The sequence below is a fragment of the Podarcis raffonei genome, chromosome 5 (assembly GCF_027172205.1).
Source record: "Podarcis raffonei isolate rPodRaf1 chromosome 5, rPodRaf1.pri, whole genome shotgun sequence".
NCBI classification, from domain to species: domain Eukaryota; kingdom Metazoa; phylum Chordata; class Lepidosauria; order Squamata; family Lacertidae; genus Podarcis; species Podarcis raffonei.
The window spans coordinates 87,225,956-87,245,962 of NC_070606.1; the positions used below are offsets into that span (position 1 = coordinate 87,225,956).

Below are 20,007 nucleotides of genomic sequence, written 5' to 3' on the forward strand. Positions count from 1 at the left end.
GTTCAGAAAAAGGCAACCAAAATAACCAAGGCGTTGGATCAACTCCCCTATGTTTACGTTACAGGTCACATTTGGGGTTTAGTTTAGAAAACTGGAGGTGTGTAAGATCCTTCTGGATGCTAAACTAAGTTTGAGATCATAGATTAGTTGTAGTACCTGCAGGTAATTTTTTTCTTAAGCAATTCCTTTTGCTGTCGTCGGCTTGCTTTGCATGTAAATCCTAAGCAAAACTATGGCTTAGCGTAAATGAGAAAACATGCCGGTGCACGTTTGGAAAATCAAGGCCACTTCACTCCTGATGCCATGCTACTGGGAATGATGAAGACATTGTTGGGCTTCGCATTATATGGCTTGCATCTCCATCTGGGCTCATGGTTTGTCTCATCATTCATGGTTTGTTTAGGGGAGACAAACCACAAGTCTTGGTTTGGATGTATTGCTAAGCCAGGCCATGGTTTAGCTCTTGGTGTCATGGCTGCAGTGAGACCAGGGCAAAAGTGAAGTAGCTGCAATTTTCTAAATGTGCCCAAGCATGTTTTCTCATTCATGTTAAACCATAGTTAGGCTCAGCATTATACACAACTGGAGCCCAAACTTTTGGCATAAAGCTGGATCCCTCTTGCTGTTCTGGCTTCTGAGATTCAGAATATATTTTTTCTTGTTTTCCTCCTCCAAAAACTAAGTGCGTCTTGTGGTCTGGTGCGTCTTATAGAGCGAAAAATACGGTGCTTTCCCACCCTGCTGTACAAACCTGAAAAGTCAATTTTTATAATAGTACCTCTTTGACCACCGGTAGCACAGCTGTCCTTGCCCACAGCAATTCAAACCAGGTATTCTATGTCCTCCAGACCTTTTCATAATCATGCCCTCTCTGAAAGCAAAGAGCAGAGGGGGAAAAATTGCTTTAGCAAGCACTTGGAAGAAGCAATAGTTCTCAACCTGATGCGAAGAGAAGTCTATACGCAAAACCTGTCTCACCACTCCTGAAGACTTTTGAGCCAGATTACAGTCATACAAGAAGACTTTGATGCAATCCCATTTTACATACCAGAAATGATCTCCAATAGGGGATTCCATTTCCTAACAATTTCCATAAAGGGCTTGCCTTTAATGTATTCCTGTTTGTTCAGGTGAACAGCTTCCTAGTCGAAGGGCCCCTCCAGACTGGGGTTTATTTGCATTTTTGCATGCGTATTATGCAACATGTCCCTGATACAACAGTAGTACTGGGCTGTCTGCACATCATTTTGATTGATTAGCTGCTCTGCAATGCTTCCCCAGCGTTACCGCATGCTTGCTGTCTGGAGGGGGGCAGCACATGCGCCCCGAAACTTTTGCAGGCACAGTCTTGAGAAAGAGGCCTCCACTTGGTCTATGGGCAAAGGGCAGGATATATGTTTTAGAAGCAAGGAAACAACGAAACTTACATGCCCTTCGGTCCAAGATCATGGATAAATGACAGCTGACTTACACCAAGGAATTCCAGCTGAAAATACAAAAAGGACACCTATTATCTGAATGCAAAAGTCCAGAAAATAGTTGAAGGTTTGGGGCACTTTTGGGGGGGGGGTACAGGGCCCACACACAAAGGTGGCTGTTTCCTTACCACCACTACCCTGTGAGTTTGTGGTGGGGACAAGAAGTCTGTATGTGGTTTTGCCTTTGAACCCATCCTTATTCTACCTCAGACTAACAATGGCCTGGCAATAATAATAATAATAATAATAATAATAATAATAATACCTTTATTGTCAATGTACAACCTGTGTACAATGAAATTAACCGAGCTTCCCCCCCCCCAAATACTCAATCTCATTGCACTCTGTGTGCTTGTCGCACAACACACTGACCCCGAAGGTCAGTCGCACTATATTATTTTCCGTTCAGCAGCCTAAAAGCCCACGGATAGAAACTGTTTTTTAGCCTGTTGTTACGACTGATTATACTTCTATATCTCCTGCCCAAGGGTAGAAGATTAAAAAGGTGTTGGCCGGGGTGTGAATCGTCCCTGATATTTTTTCTCGCTCTCCATAGGCAACGATCCCTTGCGATGTCATCTAGTGGGCTCAGGGAACAGCCCATGGTATCATGTGCTGTTTTCACCATCCTCTGTAAAGACTTTCCCTCAAGCCAACGTAGCACACTGTGTTACAGTATGAGAGGACACTTTCTATTGTGGACAGGTAGAAGGAAGTCATCAACTGTTGTTTAACATTGTTCTTTCGCAAGACCCTGAGGAAATGGAGACTCTGTTGGGCCTTCTTAACCATCTGAGTTATATTGTTTTTCCAAGTGAGGTCTTCACTAAGGTAAACTCCCAGGAATTAAAAGGAAGAGACATTGATCCAATATCATCTACCCTGACTGGCCCTGGCTCAGGCAGACGTCTTTCCCACTATCTTACCCTTTTAACTAGAGGTGACAGGGATTGAACCTGCATGCAAAGTGCTACCACTGAGCTGTAGTTCCTCCCCACAAGGTATGCACAATATACTGTAGCTGCACGGATCTCCGGACATTGTGTAGCATTTTTGTATACATGAATTTTTGCGTTTGGCAAAAACCTTACATAACGAAAGTTAAAGTGCATTAGCTCTTAAAAACAAACAAACAGGGTTAATCTTTTTCCATAATCTGAAGTCAGTGGTCATTTTAATAATGCACTGGGTGCCCAGGTCTCAGTACTAGGATAGAAGAAGTGTGGTTTGGTATTGGGAAGTTGAAACCACAATATTTTATTTTTTCTCTCACAGCAGTGATTGAGAAAAGTAACTTGTGCTAAGAGTCATCAGTGTTATCATCATTAAAATCTTGTGTTTTATCTTTAGCACATTACTTTGTTCATTTATTAAAATGAAAAAGATGTATGTATGTGTGTGTGATTTTTTTTATGGCTGCCATCGGGGATTTGGGAGAATTTTGATTGAGCTCACCCTGAAAATGAATCTACCTAATTCAGATTTGTCAAAACAATATGCAAATTGAAGCACAGTCATCCTTCAAAACTGGCACGTCTCTGAATTTTGCAATACAGTTCCCCAGATAAGTAAGGTGTACAAAAATGCATATACAAGGATAAAACGTGCCTTAAAATGCATATATATCAGTACAATAGCTAACGAAAAAGCATTCTATTAGGGAAAATTACTTGGCAAAAATATGTATATTATGCAAAATTGCATTAAACCATTTTTCAGAGAAGTGTGCACTGAAATGCAGATGAATTTTCATGATTTATTTATTTTTAATTGCAAACCAATGTGGAAATATGGAGGATTGAAGCTAAGATTTCAAAAATGAGAATCAGGGAGAATCAGACAGATTCACTCATCCCTAACTGCCTTAGGCATTTATTTAAAGTAAGGCTCTGCTTCTGCAGATTTTCAGGTCACTCAAATTGTGAATGTTACCCGAGCGATCATTAAGAGCAACACAGGATGCCTTTAAAACCTGCAGGTTTCCATCACCAAGAAATGCCATATAGAGAGGATAACTACATCCTCTGTGTCTGTGCTTGAAATTTGACCCTCTCCCAGCTGTCCTCAGAAAGGCCCAATAACCCACTCAGGTTTCTGAATGATCTGTGGCAGGAATAGCCTAGCTATGCAGCGGAGGAATGTGAAGGATTTGGTATCAATGCCTATTGTTGCATCAAAAGAACATCGAGGAGGGATCAACTGAAGTGAGAAGGGATAATGCAACGCAAACAAACAAATAAACAAACAAACAGCAAAGTAACAGCTGTTAGGTGCAGATAAACCCAATGGACCTTTTGTGCCCATTGACTGCACAAGTCAGATTCTTATAAGACAAAACTGAAGGAAAACTTGATGTAATGTGGCACCAGCAGCAGGCCTTGTTTTCTGGCAGCTATTTCTTTCATGTTCCATTTATGTGGGAAACAAATATGGTAGCTCTTGTTAGCACCTACGGTATATTTTTGAAAGCTGCTTATTTTTTTGCTACCTCTTAAGATGTCGAAACCAAATTCTGCATGATGGTTCCCGAGACCAAGAAACACATTTTGGATCTGTGCTTGGGTTCCTGAGCAATGCCAGGTATGAGGCTGCTAGAGTTAATATTGTATGGTCAGAACCCAAAGAACCACCCCTCTAGTTCGAGGAAGCTTCTGTTTTGTTTTCAGCTTCTATTTTGAAAACATTAGGAATTGCCTGCCATGGCGCACACAGTAAGCCACTTTTGAAACCATGGAGAATTTAGCCCCCCCTCCATTATAATTATAATTATAATAATTTATTATTTATACCCCGCCCATCTGGTTGGGCTTCCCCAGCCACTCTGGGCGGCTTCCAAAAAAATATTAAAATACTGTAATACATCAAACATTAAAAGCTTCCCTAAACAGGGCTGCCTTCAGATGTCTTCTAAAAGTCTGGTAGTTGTTGTTCTCTTTGACATCTGGTGGGAGGGCGTTCCACAGGGAGGGTGCCACTACCGAGAAGGCCCTGTGCCTGGTTCCCTGTAACTTGACTTCTCGCAGTGAGGGAACTGCCAGAAGGCCCTCGGTGCTGGACCTCAGTGTCTGGGTAGAACGATGGGGGTGGAGACGCTCCTTCATCTGGTCCAACCCCTTGTGATGCAGGAATCTTTTTCCCAACATAGGGCTCGAACCCACAAACCTGAGATTAAGAGTCTTACGCTCTACCGACTGAGCTATCCCAGGATGAAACTAAATCTAATATCACAGGAAAAACAAGGAAATGTTCTCTCTCTCTCTCTCTCTCTCTCTCTCTCTCTCTCTGTGTGTGTGTGTGTGTGTGTGTGTTTGTGTGTTGTTTGTTTGTGTGTGTCTTTCAAGTGAAAGATGGCAGGAGATAGCCTGTGTCTCAGAAGTCAAAACATACAGAGGCCAGTAGACTCTGGCCTGAAATGACCTCCTTCACCTATTTTAATTCATCTCTGCTACCAGGACTAGCCTTCATTTAAGACGTGTTAGAGAAATATTCCCCACACAATGCACAACCCTTGAAAAACGTTGCCAGATCTAAAGAGGGAGGTGCGGCTGTCTCTGTGTGGCAGCACACACAAGAGCAGAATTTTAGACAAAGCATTATGTACTTTAAGCTTCTCCAATGACTCAACATTTATGGGTGCCAAGTTGGCATAACACTGCTTCTAAGAGCAAAAGGCAATTATATTATTATACATGCATGCTAATCTAAGCCTACATATACTGCAGACTTGTTGCAATAACTCTGCTAGGAGTATAAGAGCTCCACTGGATCAGGCCAAGGGTCCATCGAGTCCTGCAATTGCTTTAAAACTATTCATATATTTCATTCGATTGATGAATCGCTTCCTATGAAACCTCTCAAAGGGATTTCAGTTGCCAGACAGATGCTTATGGGAAGATCAGTAGCATAGAACATAAACAACCATTTGCCATGTAGGGATGGGCAGATCTGTCAACTTGGTTTCTCTCAATTTTTCCAATCTTCAGCCCAGTCCTCTTCACATTTCTACACCTGTCTGTGATTTTTTAAAAAGCCCTCATGAAGATTAATCAGCATTTTAGTGCTAATTTCTCTTAATATGCACATTTTGTATGCAATTTGGTGGAACCATGGTTTAGTCTGCCAAACTAAGACCTACTCTCAGAGAGCAGTTATCAGGAAACACAAGGAAGGGCTCTTATTTGCCTTGAGAACAGAGAACTTTAAGAGGTAAGAAGCTGCCTTTATCAAGGCTGGCTAAGTGCAGATGTTCATGCTCAACCATAGTTAGGGAAAACAAACTATGGTTAAGTTGATGCTTGCACAGGGTCTAAAATCTGTCCCACTCCAAGTATCCTGTGCAACATGGAAACAGATCCTGGCGTGCATCCCTAGAAGCGCACTTGCATGATTTGTATAACTGCAGTCTTTAGTAAATGAATCAGATATATTAATCAGTTAGGCATGTTCTGATTCTCAAAAAAAAAGTCTTTGATTTATCTGGAAGCACACTTTTAAAAAACATTTACTTGTGTTACTTATGTTTAATCTTAATATTTACAAAAATCTGTAGACAGCAACAGGTATTCTCCTCTTGCAAGACGTATTCTCTTTTTATTTCACACAGAAGGGAATTCAGTGGGACCTTGGTTCTGAAACACCTTGGTACTCAAACAACTTGGAACCCAAACCCTGCAAATACAGAAGTAAGTGTTCCGGTTTGCGAACTTTTTTTGGAAGACGAATGTGCTTTGTTTTGAGTGCCACATTTCGGTTTTGAGTGTTACGCTGAGGTCCATCTGTTTTTGCTATTTATTTTGCGTTTTTGTTTTTGCGGCCATTTTTGTTTTGTTTTTGTGGCTGTGTGCAGTTCAGCTACTGATTGATTTACTGCATGACTGCAGTACATTGCTTACTGTTTTCATTTTATGGATCAATGGTCTCGTTAGATAGTAAAATTCATGTTAAATTGCTGTTTTGGGGGTTGTTTTTAAAAGTCTGGAACGGATTAATCCATTTTGCATTACTTTCTATGGGAAAGCGCGCCTTGGTTTTGGAACGCTTTGGTTTTGGAATGGAGTTCTGAAACGGATTAAGTTTGAGAACCAAGCTACCACTGTACCTCTTCTGTGATAGCTCCTAGTGCAACCTATACATCAGGTGGGTGCAGAGAATGTGGTGCTGTTCAGATGTTGTGGACTACAACTCCCATGACCCCAGCCATGGGATGATGGGATTTGTTGTCAGCGACTTCTGGAGGGCACCATATTAGCTACTATAGCTCTGCCTTCCATGCATCTTCTGTAACCAAAAGCAATATACGATTTCTATTTATATGAAAAATTTATGCAGATTGAAACCAATTAAAAATAAACAAAATACACTGAAACCGATACAACTAATTGGCTAAGACTTCTTCTTTTTTTAAACGAGCAGCACCTCAGGCTACATGTGCAATTGCTGTGTGACCCTGGAAGGACTTTTGTAAACAGCTTTGAGCTGTTTTTCTTTTTCTACAATCAAGCAGCATACAAACATTATGAAATAAATAATAAAATAAATAAACTTAGCAAACAAAAACAAAGGGAAGAGGCGCACGTCACGGTTCATCACTTACCGTTCCGTGATAGTTTCTGTACAACGGCATTTTTAGGAGGTTTGTTAAGTAATCTTCCAGTTGTTTCTGCAAGGCAAACACAAAAGACTCTACTGCATCTCATTTCTTACTTAGGTTATCATTGCTTTTCAGAATCAGAAAAGTCCAAGCAGTACAAACAAGCAAGTCTCCATTTGAACTAGCAACCTGAACCTGTTGCTCTCCATCATGAGAAAAAGGGGGCAGGAGTGGAAGAAGGAAAGGGAGAGGAATGATTAATAGCAGGTGTCGAACGAATGAAGGGGAAAGGAAAGAAAAAGAGATCCCAGGCGCCAGGGCAAGTGTTACGTGGAACGACTAGAAACTTGACATGTGCAGAAAAGTAAAAGGCAGACAGCACGGAGAATTCAGGAACGCTGGAGCATCTTTTGCAATTGTCTAGTATGGATTATCAGCAAGGATCTCAATCCCGCGAATCTGCCACTCTCTCCACTCCTTCCACACAATGCAGCTAACCTGCCTGACTGCATTTATTCATGGTGAACACAATGGACGCAAAACAAGAAGCATGTTTAAAGTGTTGCGCACAAGAGTACAAGCAGGTTCGCACCTGAAATGTTTGCCTTTTCACAAATCCTCCACTGCTAGCAACAGTTTGCTTGCAGTGAGAAACTGTAGGTGGGCGATTCTTGCGTCTAACCCGTATTTGTCGTGCTTCCTCCTGGATTTGTCTCTTTCTGCCTGTTCAGCTACAAAAGCATCGACAAGCAGATCGATCTGAACTTAACTGGGGTCTGGGAGAATCAGGACAGGAGCCAAAATTGCATCCAAAGCCCAGCCAACTCATGCTGGCCAGAGCGGAAAGTGGGGCAACGGCTTCCTTTCCCTTTTCTTCTTGCTAGCACCCTCCTTTTGTCTTTGTCCATGAAGTTTTCTTGGCAGGGATACTGGAGTGGCTTGCTGGTTCCTGCTCCAGGTGGATCACATTTGGTCAAAACTCTCCACTATCACTTTTTAGTGATGTATGGAAGTGAGAGCTGGACCATAAAGAAGGCTGATCGCCGAAGAATTGATGCTTTTGAATTGGACTGCAAGAAGATCAAACACATCCATTCTTAAGGAAATTAGCCCTGAGTGCTCACTGGAAGGACAGATCGTGAAGCTGAGGCTCCAATACTTTGGCCACCTCATGAGAAGAGAAGACTCCCTGGAAAAGACCCTGATGTTGGGAAAGATTGAGGGCACAAGGAGAAGGGGACGACAGAGGACGACATGGTTGGATGGTGTTCTCGAAGCTACAAACATGAGTCTGACCAAACTGCGGGAGGCAGTGGAAGACAGGAGTGCCTGGCGTGCTCTGGTCCATGGGGTCACGAAGAGTCGGACACGACTAAACGACTAAACAACAACAACAACAGCACCCTCCTTGCATCCAAAGCCACCAGTGCCCTATCTGTGCCCTGATACGCTGATGGCGGAATTGCTAGGAGGTACTTGGGGCCTCTACTGCAGTGGGGCACCCCCAGTAACACTCCTCTTGGCTGCTGGAGGCTGGCAGAGAAGAACCTACACACATACACTCACACACCAGTCATCGACTTGGGGAGTTAGCACTGCACATCTGTTGTTACTGCAAAATCCCATTCTGTTGTCCAAGGCGCCATTCCAGTCAAGCTAGGGATGGTCAGCTGTTAATATCAATAAGTTTAAGTCGATATCAATAGGCCAGGCAGGGGTGGTGCACATTTATCACCCTGAAAGCCACATTCCCACATGCCAGTGGAGGACTGGGTAGGACAATGAATGCAAATTGTACCCGTGTGCTGCAAGTTGGCTTCTACACAAACTGTCACAGCACTGTCAGCACTAACTATTGTCAAAAAGCACACTTACACGTTAGGAAAAGGCATGTCCATCAGTCCTACATCTCTCGGCTACTCCGAGATGTGCACTCAATGAGGCAGCTGCCACAACAGAGAGGCCTGCACCCGATTTCAGCTTATGTATCTCCCCCCTCCAAGCTGTGCACAGTCAGACTACGCCTGCAGGTAACCTTCTGTTCCTCCCTCTTCACCCCTCTACTGGTCCTGGGAGACAGTGGAGCAGGAGAGACGGGGAGAGGAGGAGGAAGTGTGGAAGCCAGCCTGACCTATCTCTCCCTCCTCCTGCACCTGGTTCTTCCCTCTCCAATCCTAAAGCTTCTCCTGCCTCTGACTCTCTTCTCCGGGCTGTAACAGGCTCCCCCAGATCATGGATCCCTTCTTCCAAGTCTGTCTCCAACCAGCTTTCTCCAGGTGCCCAGTCATCAGTATCCCCTCTCTGTCTTTCATCCAGACCAAGCAAGAAGCATCATCAAAGTTCAAGGGCAAATTCCAGCCAGGCAGAAACACTTGAGTTGTGGCCATAGAGGGTACGTGGCCTGGGGAGAGGGGGTGTGGTTCAAGGAGAGTCCCCAGGGCCTGTGAGAAGGGCTTGGAATAGGGTTGAAGACGATCTACAAGAGGAAGGATGCTTACCCTTCTGCTGGACAGGTGTTCTTCTCTGGCCATATTGTCAGAGGTGCGCGGTAGGTTTGGCATTTGCCTTGCCTCTCCCCTTTTGATGGTCTGCCTTCGGACCGTGTGTCTGAAAAATACAGCAATCAGGTTGTCTGGAGGGATATTTTTTGCCAAATCTTTTTTATTGGTTTTCAAATTTTTACAATGATCATGTATTCTGCCCTCCATGCAGGAGAACAGAATCTCACATGTTAAGGTAAACAGGCCACATTGGAAGCATTCTTATACCGCTTTTGCAGTCATGGAGAATCCTGGGAGCTGCAGTTTGTTAAGGCTGCAGACCCCACAGAGCGACAATTCCCAACTTCATTAGCAAACTACAGTTTCCCGGGGGTCTCCATGACTGCTAAAATGAGCTATGGGCATGCTTTAAACATATGGTGTAGCTGTGCTCATAAAGTGCCTCTGGATACAAGCCATCTTTCCATAGATGCATGGATAAGAGGAATATTGCGTTCGTTTTCCTGATTATAATGCTAGTGCTTGTGTCCCATTTTCTAATGTTCCTTCTACACTGCAGGACCTGCTGTGTTATGGAATTGTAGCTTTTCAATAAGGATACCAGCGTGTAGTGCTAAATTTCATTCACACTGGTGTGTGTGGTGTGACACAACCAAGAATGTCACTGGGCGATGTCACTACTCAGCCATCCATTCCACACATGTGTACTTCGGTTCCCTCAAATTTGCCACTTTTTACTCCCGTGATTTTTAGGGTTAAAGGGGCTGCAAACAGGTGTGTTTCTTTCTGGAATCAAATAACAGAGAAATGAGCGCTAAACGTTCAAGGTATTCCATTCGTTTTCTGGAAATGGCTCTTATGTCCTGTGAAACCTAAAATACCATGAGGAAATTCCACCACAAGAAAATCATGGCCTAGAAAGGCCTTTGCGCCGTTGTTACCTTCTTGTAGGGATGGGGATCCGAATGAAAGCTTTGTACCGCAGCAGTTCCCTGTGAAACTCTTGGAAGTGCTTGAATTTCCTTTTCACCTGCCATGTAAATTCCCCGTGTGTCAACTCAATGGTGTAAACGTGTAGACTAGGCACCTTCAGGAAGGAACAAAATTGTTTAATGGTGCTAACCCCATGACATCCTAAAACAAATCAGTTTTGTACAGCCTTCCTGTAGTCCAGATAAGATAGGGTCACTGTTAGTGGGCCATTCCCTAGACCAGATGGATGGGAGATTGCTTGCTGTTGATGGGTCTACACTCCCTCTGAAGGAGTGGGTATGTAGCTTCGGCGTACATCTGGACCCTTTGCTGTCACTTGAGCCTCAGGTGGCCCAGCTGCACCCCTTGTCTGGACAGGGACAGCCTAACTTCTGTCATCTCTGCTCTGGTAACCTTTAGGAAGGCCAGACTCAAGAGTTGACCTTGGAACTGGGAGACCTTGGGTGGCATCCAACGAATTTCTTCTGTCAGTGCAAGAATTTCCTATTGTGCAACAGAACTTCCTCCCCCCTCTCCTCCGTGTGGCTTATGCCCTCCCCAAATCTGCTCTGGAGGCCTTGGGGAAACCCCAAGAACAGATTTAGGGGGTGCACAAGGGGGAGTGGGGGGTTGTGCCATTGCACAAGTGGAAATCCTTGCACTGCTGGGACCCTTCGGTTGGATACTGTCAATCTTATCTCTACCATTTCTGAAGAACCTGTAAGTTAGCAAGACGAGGAAAGGCCTCTACCTGAGACATTTGAGAGCTTCTTTGAGAGCACACTGAAGGACCAATTCTTTGCAAGTGCAGAATGGACATTATGTGGTCTTTGCAAAAGTGTCAGTTCCACAAGTCTTCATTACATTTGGAAAAGCTTGAACAATTGCATTATTATTATTATTATTATTATTATTATTATTGACTCGGCAAAGTTTCACCGTGTCAAAATGAGAGAATCTCTGCCTTAAAAAGCTTTCAGGTCCCATAATGCAAATTCCAATTAGTAGTTAGCGTGTTCATCAGCTTCTACAGATGGACCACATATGGTCTCCTATTGTTTTAGAATAGCAGTTTTCTATGGATCAAGTTTAAAGGCTGTTATGTATGTCTGATAAAACATGCAGGTTGGAATTCAACAGGGAGCTGCTAATGATATTGTTTAATCCAGGCATGGGCAACCTTCGGCCCTCCAGATGTTTTGGCCTACAACATCCATGATCCCTAGCTAACAGGGCCAGTGGTCAGGGATGATGGGAATTGTAGTCCAAAACATCTGGAGGGCCGAAGGTTGCCTATGACTGGTTTAATCAGTGCAAACATTTCTGTCTCCCAGGTGGAACAAGCTCCCCTCTTCTCCCTCCCTGCCCTGTTCTGGGGGCGGGGTCTCCTGACCCCCTGAGCAGATTGGGGGGGGTGCAGTGGTATGCAAGGGGAGGAGTTCTGTTGAGTTGGCTTCCGCTACTGCAATGACTTAGTTGAATTCAGTCCTTAGTTTACCATTTTGTTTTCATGCAACTTTCCATCCCACTCTCCACCTCAAAAAGCAAAGCACTTAGCAACAGAAGCATGGATGCATCATGAAATGTGAACTGGTTTTATTTTTTTTAAAGCGCTGCACTGGCAAATAAGATCTGACCTTTGTTGTTGAGGTACAGCGTTCCACTTCCAAAACCCGCACTCGGATTGGACACCCAGTTAGATAGGGCTGTGTATGAGCCTCTTTAAATCCTTTAGTGTTATAAATGGCAGAGAACGGGATGCCCACTGCAAATGATGAAATGGAAGTTTTGGTACCAGTCCTTTAAAGCACAACTTGGAACACAGCAGGCAAAAGTTCAATATCAAAAGCTGCTAAATAAGAGACATTGCAGCACATAACAGATTCCCCCCCCCCACCAAGTAGGAATGCATGATTCTGTCATTTTCTGTTAAATCTCAGTTTCTCACCTTTTCACTCTTAAATTAAATTGTTATTCACCCTGGGAACTCAGAGAGAGCGACAGGTAATAAATTTAACAACATCACCATATTTCTTTCCAGTAGCACCTTAAAGACCAACTAAGTTAGTTCTTCATATGAGCTTTCGTGTGCATGCACACTTCTTTTGACTATGGCAGACCAACCTATCTGTAACCATATTTCTTGTGATTTTTTTTTTAAAAAGGTTGTCATGAAAACCAATCAGGCGAGTTTCTCTATCCTGCCCCCACCCAAAAAAACCACACCCATCTCTAGTCCTTAACTAGATATGCCAGGGATTGAATCTGGGGTTTTAAAGCATTTATTCAACACCTGAATTTGTGCTCTCTCTCTCTCTCTGTTTAAAAGGGGGATGGATCATTGCACATACCACAACTCACATTCCATAATAATCCTTGTGACCGGGGCAGCTTCAGAAATCTGGTCTTAAAGTTTAGTGTTTACCCGGGAGACTCGGAACAAGAGCCTCAGGTGACAATCTACATAATTAAACTGCAGAAAAAACATCTAAAATCCACAAAATCTATTTTTTAAAAAACCAAGGATTTCTATGTGCCAAGGAATTTGTCCTATCATATGCTGAGTTTCCTACATTTCCTTCCAATAAATACAGATTTTAATCTGAAGAGGCACAGAAAACCTGAAGCAGACTGGCGGTGCTCATTCCGAAGTTATCCCTTAATTCACACATCAAAGTCCCATTGCATTCTAACTCACGGGTGAAGATTTAGCAGCAACTGAGATACTGCTGGGATAAGCTCAGTCAGAAGAGTGTGAGACTCTTAATATCTGGGTTGCGGGTTTGAGCCCCACGCTGGACAAAAGATTCCTGCATTGCAGAGGGTTGGACTGGATGACCCTTGTGGTTCCTTCCAACTCTTCAATTCTATGAAAAGTATGATAAAGACTATGGTGCCTCTTAAAGAAAATATGCTTCACAGTATTTACTGCTGCTCAGCGATGCAGATGAATTTTAAACTAAACTCTACTTGTCAAACAAGTGGGGGCGCAGCCTGCTTGGTGCAGCAGTTCTTTTTATTTACTGTACTAGGTTTGCTGATTTGCTCCCGCCATAAATTCTCTTGGAAACCAGCAGAAACTAGGAAGCCAGAAAAATAAACGACATTTCATCAACCTCCGAGCTATTTGTTTGCAGTTAATTCATTTAGGCAACTGAAAGATTGGAAAGTGATGAAAGAAGGGGAATATTATAATTTAAGTAGCAATATAGAGGAGACAGGCAGCTTGGCAGAGAGGAACAAGCTTCCATTGTGTACAAAGAAGAATGAAAAGCTCCCTGCTCAAATTATTATTTTGCTGTATGTGTGCTAGCTTCTTATAAAAGCACAGAGGTACGTGTTCTGTTTTTCATGCAAAATTGGGATCGACATACATGGCGATTCAGGCCATAATATTGTTATTATATTTATTTACTGTATATCCCACCCTTTTTCCCAGAAAAGGGGGCTCTCTAATTCACTCTGCTGAGTGGAGCTCTGAACTTTGGCCCCTAAGTCAAACACTGACGACATCACATGCATCTATAGGCCTGTCTGGATCCCAGCCAGCATTTCATAGAAGTAAATAAAATTATGCACAGAAAGCGGCTAGGGAAAAGTTTCTCTTCCTCTCTCATAACGCTAGAATTTGAAGCTGAATGTTAGGAGATTCCAGCAGAGAATCTTGCATAGCTCTTTGCTCCTTCCCATGATGAGCCGAACCAAAACTGGTTTGACTTTGACCTTTTGTAGAAGAAGCAGGTTTTGAGAGAGACTTTAAAGCAAAGCAGCCTTTCATTAAAAAAGCGGATTGTTTTATAGCAGGTAACAGAAGGAAGAATGCTATGACAACTGGAGATAAGGCTGTTGGAGCACAGGAAATAAGGAAATACTAGCCAAGGTGGATGAGCAAGAAGCTTTGGGGAAGAGGCTTTGGCACAGTGGTGGAGAATTTGCTTCGTAAAGGTCCCAGGTTCAGTCCCTGGCATCTCCAGGTAGGACTGGGGAAGATTTGTGTCTGAAACCCTGGACAGCCACTGCTGGTCCATGTTGACAATACAGTCATACCTTGGGTTACAGACGCTTCCGCTGAAACCCGGAAGTACTGGAACAGGTTACTTCCGGGTTTCGGCGGTCGCGCATGCGCAGAAGTGCTAAATCGCACTTTGCGCATGCGCAGAAGAAGAAGAAGAAGAGTTTGGATTTGATACCCCGCCTTTCACTCCCTTTAAGGAGTCTCAAAGCGGCTAACATTCTCCTTTCCCTTCCTCCCCCACAACAAACACTCTGTGAGGTGAGTGGGGCTGAGAGACTTCAGAGAAGTGTGGCTAGCCCAAGCTCACCCAGCAGCTGCATGTGGAGGAGTGGAGACGCGAACCTGGTTCCCCAGATTACGAGACTACCGTTCTGAACCACTACGCCACACTGGCTCTCAGTGGTGAGAAGCGCCGAATCGCAAGCCATGTGTGCGCAGATGCACTGCTGCGGGTTGCGAACGTGCATCCCGCACAGATCACGTTTGCAACCCGAGCATCCACTGTACTGAGCTAGATAGACGAATGGTCTGTCTTGGGATAAGGCAGATTCCTACATTCAAAAGCTACGCAGCTCCTTGAAGACTTCCCTGGTGACTACGAAATCTCTCATTCAGCCTGTTTCCCTTTTGAGATTTTCCCAAGCACCACCCACAATTTGATTCCCCCTGCACTACTGTCATGGGGACTAGCAAACTGAACTTTTTTAAATAATAAAAAAACCCAGAGATTCCAAAGCAGTCCAATTCTGCAGCAGAAGAAGGCCCCTATTCTACATCTTTGCCCACTGACTCACCAGGTGCTTTGGGGTCATTCAGCACGTCTGCATCCACCTCTTCCCCTTCGAAGTGGAGCTCTCTTGTGTCCAGGCTTTCGATGATGTTGGTCATGTCGTTGGCTATTTTCCTCAAGGCTGAGGTGTTCAATTTCCTTTCATTGCTGAGAGACATCTTAAAGGCTCACACTCACCCAGGGGGGGCTGTTTGAGAGAAGAAAACGAAGAATTTCCATTACTGTTATGACCTGAAATCTGCGGCAACGTCAAAGAGCCATTGGCTTGCCCTATTTCTGGGGGAGCTCGAAAGTATGGTTGTGATTCCCCCCCCCCTTGATCTTATTGTTTTATCTGACTGGAGATGGTCAGTCAGGTCATGTATCAATAATAATAATAATAATAATAATAATAATAATAATAAATTATTTGTACCCCGCCCATCTGGCTGGGTTTCCCCGGCCACTCTGGGCAGCTTCCAACAAAGATTAAAAATACATCAAAATATCACGCACTAAAAACTTCCCTTCAGATGTCTTCTAAATATCAGGTAGTTGTTTATCTCTTTGACATCTGGTGGGAGGGCGTTCCACAGTGTGGGTGCTACTACCAAGAAGGCCCTCTGCCTGGTTCCCTGTAGCTTTGCTTCTCGCAGTGAGGGAACCGCCAGAAGGCCTTCGGCACTGGACCTCAGCGTCTGGGCAGAACGATGGGGGTGGAGACGCTCCTTCAGGTATACAGGACCAAGGCCGTTTAGGGCTTTAAAGGTCAACACCAACACTTTGAATTGTGCTCAGAAACGTACTGGGAATTATGTGGTCTCGGCGGCCGCCCCCAGTCACCAGTCTAGCTGCCGCATTCTGGATTAGTTGTAGTTTCCTGGTCACCTTCAAAGGTAGCCCCACGTAGAGCGCATTGCAGTAGTCCAAGCGGGAGTTAACTAGAGCATGCACCACTCTGGTGAGTCAGTCTGTGGGCAGGTAGGGTCTCAGCCTGCGTACCAGATGGAGCTGGTAGAGAGCCGCCCTGGACACAGAATTAACCTGCGCCTCCATGGACAGCTGTGAGTCCAGAATGACTCCCAGGCTGCGCACCTGGTCCTTCAGGGGCACAGTTACCCCATTCAGGACCAGGGAGTCCTCCACACCAGCCCGCCCCCTGTCCCCCAAGAACAGTACTTCTGTCTTGTCAGGATTCAATCTCATAGCAGTGACCAGAGGAGGAATGACCCCTGGGAGGAGCACAGAGAGAATAAATGCCATGGTGCATCTGCAGCAGCAAAACCGGACACCTTCCTCTACCCCACCTGCAACAAAACATGTCTCTTCCGTATCAATCTCTGCAGCCACCACAGGCACAATAACTCTCCAACGTTTGACTTCCCCCCAAAGCCATACACCTCCACTGTCCACCGAGAAAGGAAAGCGCCGACAATCTATTTGTAAGCAGCTTTGAGGCGTGTTACAATCAAGCGAGGTATAAAATTTATGAACTAAATAAATAATAAACATGTGTAAAATGGGCTGTGAGCTCAGTGCGAGAACTGAAAATGAATTCCTGGCCTTGCGTGTGCCTTGAGGCAACCTTTTCCTCTCCATTCTAGGCAGAGACTGGAATAAGGAAAATGGGACCCCCCCACTCCGGAATATGCTGGTTGAAATAAGATTATATTGATTACCTTAGCAAAACAACAACACACAATCCTCTCTGGCCCCCTCCCCAACGCAGCTCTCTGGAGCTCTCTAAAATTTAAAAGCCTTTGGTTTGTATAAATATTTAAGGACAACGCACTTCATCATTTATGAAGGGCACATTTCTGTATGACAAGGGATGTATCCCTTTAAAATATTCAAAAGTAGACACCACAATCCTTTCACTACCACCACTGCCAAGTATTTTAAAAGGTACAACTCCAATAGGACAGGAAATGTAAGAGCACTTGAGTATATTGTACTTGGATTAGGGATTCAAATCACCAAGGGTGAAATAATACCAGGAAGCTAGATTTATGTCTTGAGAAGGGTCTGGCTTCTAAGCGGTCTTGCTTTGCAAGGCTCAATGGAATATACTCTGGAAGTGTGCACTCGATTCTGACCAAACTATGCCTCCTGGTATATCTTTTGCTCCAGGAGGCTTAGTTTGCTCAGAATTGGGTATATACTTCCATAATTAATGCTAAATGCATTACTTCTGGTAAATGAGCTACTATAGCTGTTAGAGGGCCATGAAAATAGGTGCCCCGGGCTTTTTAGACTTGCCTACCCATCTACGATTTGAAACCAAAGGGTTGCTAGATGTGAAATATATTGGCAGCTCTCCTACTCAAAGTCTAATTGTGAGCCTTCCTGGGCTTCCACAAAGGCTCATTTGGGCACACTCATTTCACCCAAATGCCTTATTGCAAGCTCATTCTATGCATGTTCCCATAAAAGAGAGAGAAATGCACAGCTAATTATATGAATGAATCAGCCTGGCATTTGTAGGAAGCAGCATTCTATGGGAGGGTTGGAATTACACACCTGGCACAGCCCATCAGAAATGGGAAGTGCAAATATCGTAAGAGATTTAATATATATAAAAAGCATTGTTGTACAGGAAAACTCAAGGCAGATGGAAACAGCATGACACATGCTTGAATGAACTGGATGAGCCCCAGGAAGCAATATCCTCCTTTTGTACAACCAATCAGCAATCTTTCACACCAAGTCATGTGCCTGAGTCGTAGGAACTGAATTGCTTCACCCATTAAGCTTGAGGACAAAGCCCAAGAGATTCGTCTGACTTTCATATATGTGCTGGTCTTCTTGCAGGCAGCGTAATTGCAAAAGTAATAAAGCTCTTGACATTTCTCGATGCGCCAGGGTTAAGTCTTTTTGCCCTGGAGCCAAATAACCAACGATAGCAGTATCCTTTATTGAAGCAACTTCGATTGCTTTTGAGTTTTCAAGTTGCGCCAGGCTTCGTGCATCCTATAGGGCTGTAGAGACGAGCAAAAGTTGTTCCGGCTGCAGACAGAGGGCCAGGAGTGGGGCAGCAGAGGAAGGGCAGTGCTGCTCTCTTCTGGCTTCCCAACCCAAATGTGTGGGGCAGGGCGAGGCAAAAGGAAACTGAGCTGCATGGCTGAGTAGGGATTTGAACCCTGGTCTCCCAGATCCTAGTCCAGCACTCTAACCACAACACCACAGTGGCTTCCCTATGTCCCCATATTGCAATGCATCCCCTCAGGTTCTGCCTGTGGGGTCAAAATAATAACGTTGCCACATGTTGAAGGGCAGCAGAGCGGTGACCTCACTCGTCAAAAGCACTGCTGCCTCAGGAGTGACAAAACTGAATGGGATGCAGGAAGAATCTGTTCCTCGTTCCTTTAACTATCTGTGGGTCTTTTCTTCCACTTTTATTTACACTGCATTGTTCCTGCCTGGTGAGTATTATGCAATCTCAAAGGCACGTCAACATTATGCAGCCCAAAGCAGTTTTAAACTGATGAGCTTTCTTCAATGATGACTGCCCAGAGGGGATTTTTGCTTGTTTGTGGGAACTGAATGCTCCCAGATCATCGGACAAGCCGCTAAACAGGGGCGTAAGGTTAATTAAAGGAAACAGGTTGTAAGCAAAGAACAGGGTAATTAGTTCATTACATGCATAGTTCTCATGTTTTTCCTTTCCCAGGAAAAGAGCGAAGCAATTTGATCACAGCTTAAGCGGGAAGCCTTATGCATGGAACCACATGCTGACATTCACCGTTCCCAGCCTCAATATGTTGTCCGCCATTGGCTACATAATGATCAATTTTTGTACAGGAAACCGTCCATTTATGCATGCTCCATGTGCGTGTGACCACACACACATGCGGTGCTGGGAACCCAGAAGCGGGGATGGGGGGATGGGGATGAAGCCAGGGCAGTCCTGCTGGCTTGCGAGGAGACCCTTCCCAGAACTTGAAGAGGAGAGCTGATATGCAAGGTAGCACGGCTGCAACAGCTGCTTCCCCATGCGTCACCTGTGCAAGGCCCATTATCCCTCTGCTCGTTCTGGAAGCTTCTGGTCAAGGGAGCTATGCTGTCCTTCCAGTTCGCATGAGACAGTGGGGTGCAGGGAAGTGGCTGCTACTGCTACTGCTGCGCTACTCCGCATGTCAGCTGTTGAAGGGAAGGCCTCAGCAAAGTCTCGCTTCGCTCCTGGCTCACAAGAGGACCCTCCCTGGAGCCCTAAGAAGACATCCTTTTTGGGGTCTGGGGAGGGTCTCCTCACCCTCTCCAGGGTGCTCCAAATATACAGTACACCATTTTGGTTACCCATACAGAGGTGCAGAACGTAACTCCTGCGTAAATTGGATTTTGGCTGCGTTTGTGGTTACCCAAGCCACAGCACAAGCAAGCATAAGAAAACCTTTTTAGCTTCGTTCTCGCCTGTATGCGACGTTGCAGAGTGGACACACCTAGGGCCCCTATGTGCACACAACTGGTAGGGCTTCTACACATGAATCAGTGGCGCTGGTTGAATCAGGATTCCTGATCACAGGTAAGGACAGCACAGGGCTGGTCCTTGCAGCAGTGAAAGGCCCTTACCAGCACCGCCAACTCTAATCTCTAAATGCCCACGCTCAGGTGTTTTTTGCATACATTTAACAGGAGAGGGAAGAGACACAATGCAACGCATTCCTGAAGCATGTGGAATACCA

General features: G+C 44.7%; 1 protein-coding gene across 1 annotated transcript in view; it reads right to left on the reverse strand.

The window, feature by feature from the left end:
• Positions 1 to 20,007, reverse strand: part of PLD1 (phospholipase D1) — a 113,039-nt gene that overhangs the window by 50,182 nt on the left and 42,850 nt on the right. The window contains exons 2-8 of the mRNA XM_053390553.1: positions 15,351 to 15,533; positions 12,179 to 12,306; positions 10,511 to 10,656; positions 9,567 to 9,675; positions 7,072 to 7,137; positions 1,428 to 1,486; positions 779 to 871 (exon numbers count right to left, since the gene is read on the reverse strand). Coding sequence (XP_053246528.1) covers positions 779 to 871; positions 1,428 to 1,486; positions 7,072 to 7,137; positions 9,567 to 9,675; positions 10,511 to 10,656; positions 12,179 to 12,306; positions 15,351 to 15,504 — 755 coding nt within the window. The 5' untranslated portion in view covers positions 15,505 to 15,533. The remainder of the gene's footprint in view (positions 1 to 778; positions 872 to 1,427; positions 1,487 to 7,071; positions 7,138 to 9,566; positions 9,676 to 10,510; positions 10,657 to 12,178; positions 12,307 to 15,350; positions 15,534 to 20,007) is intronic.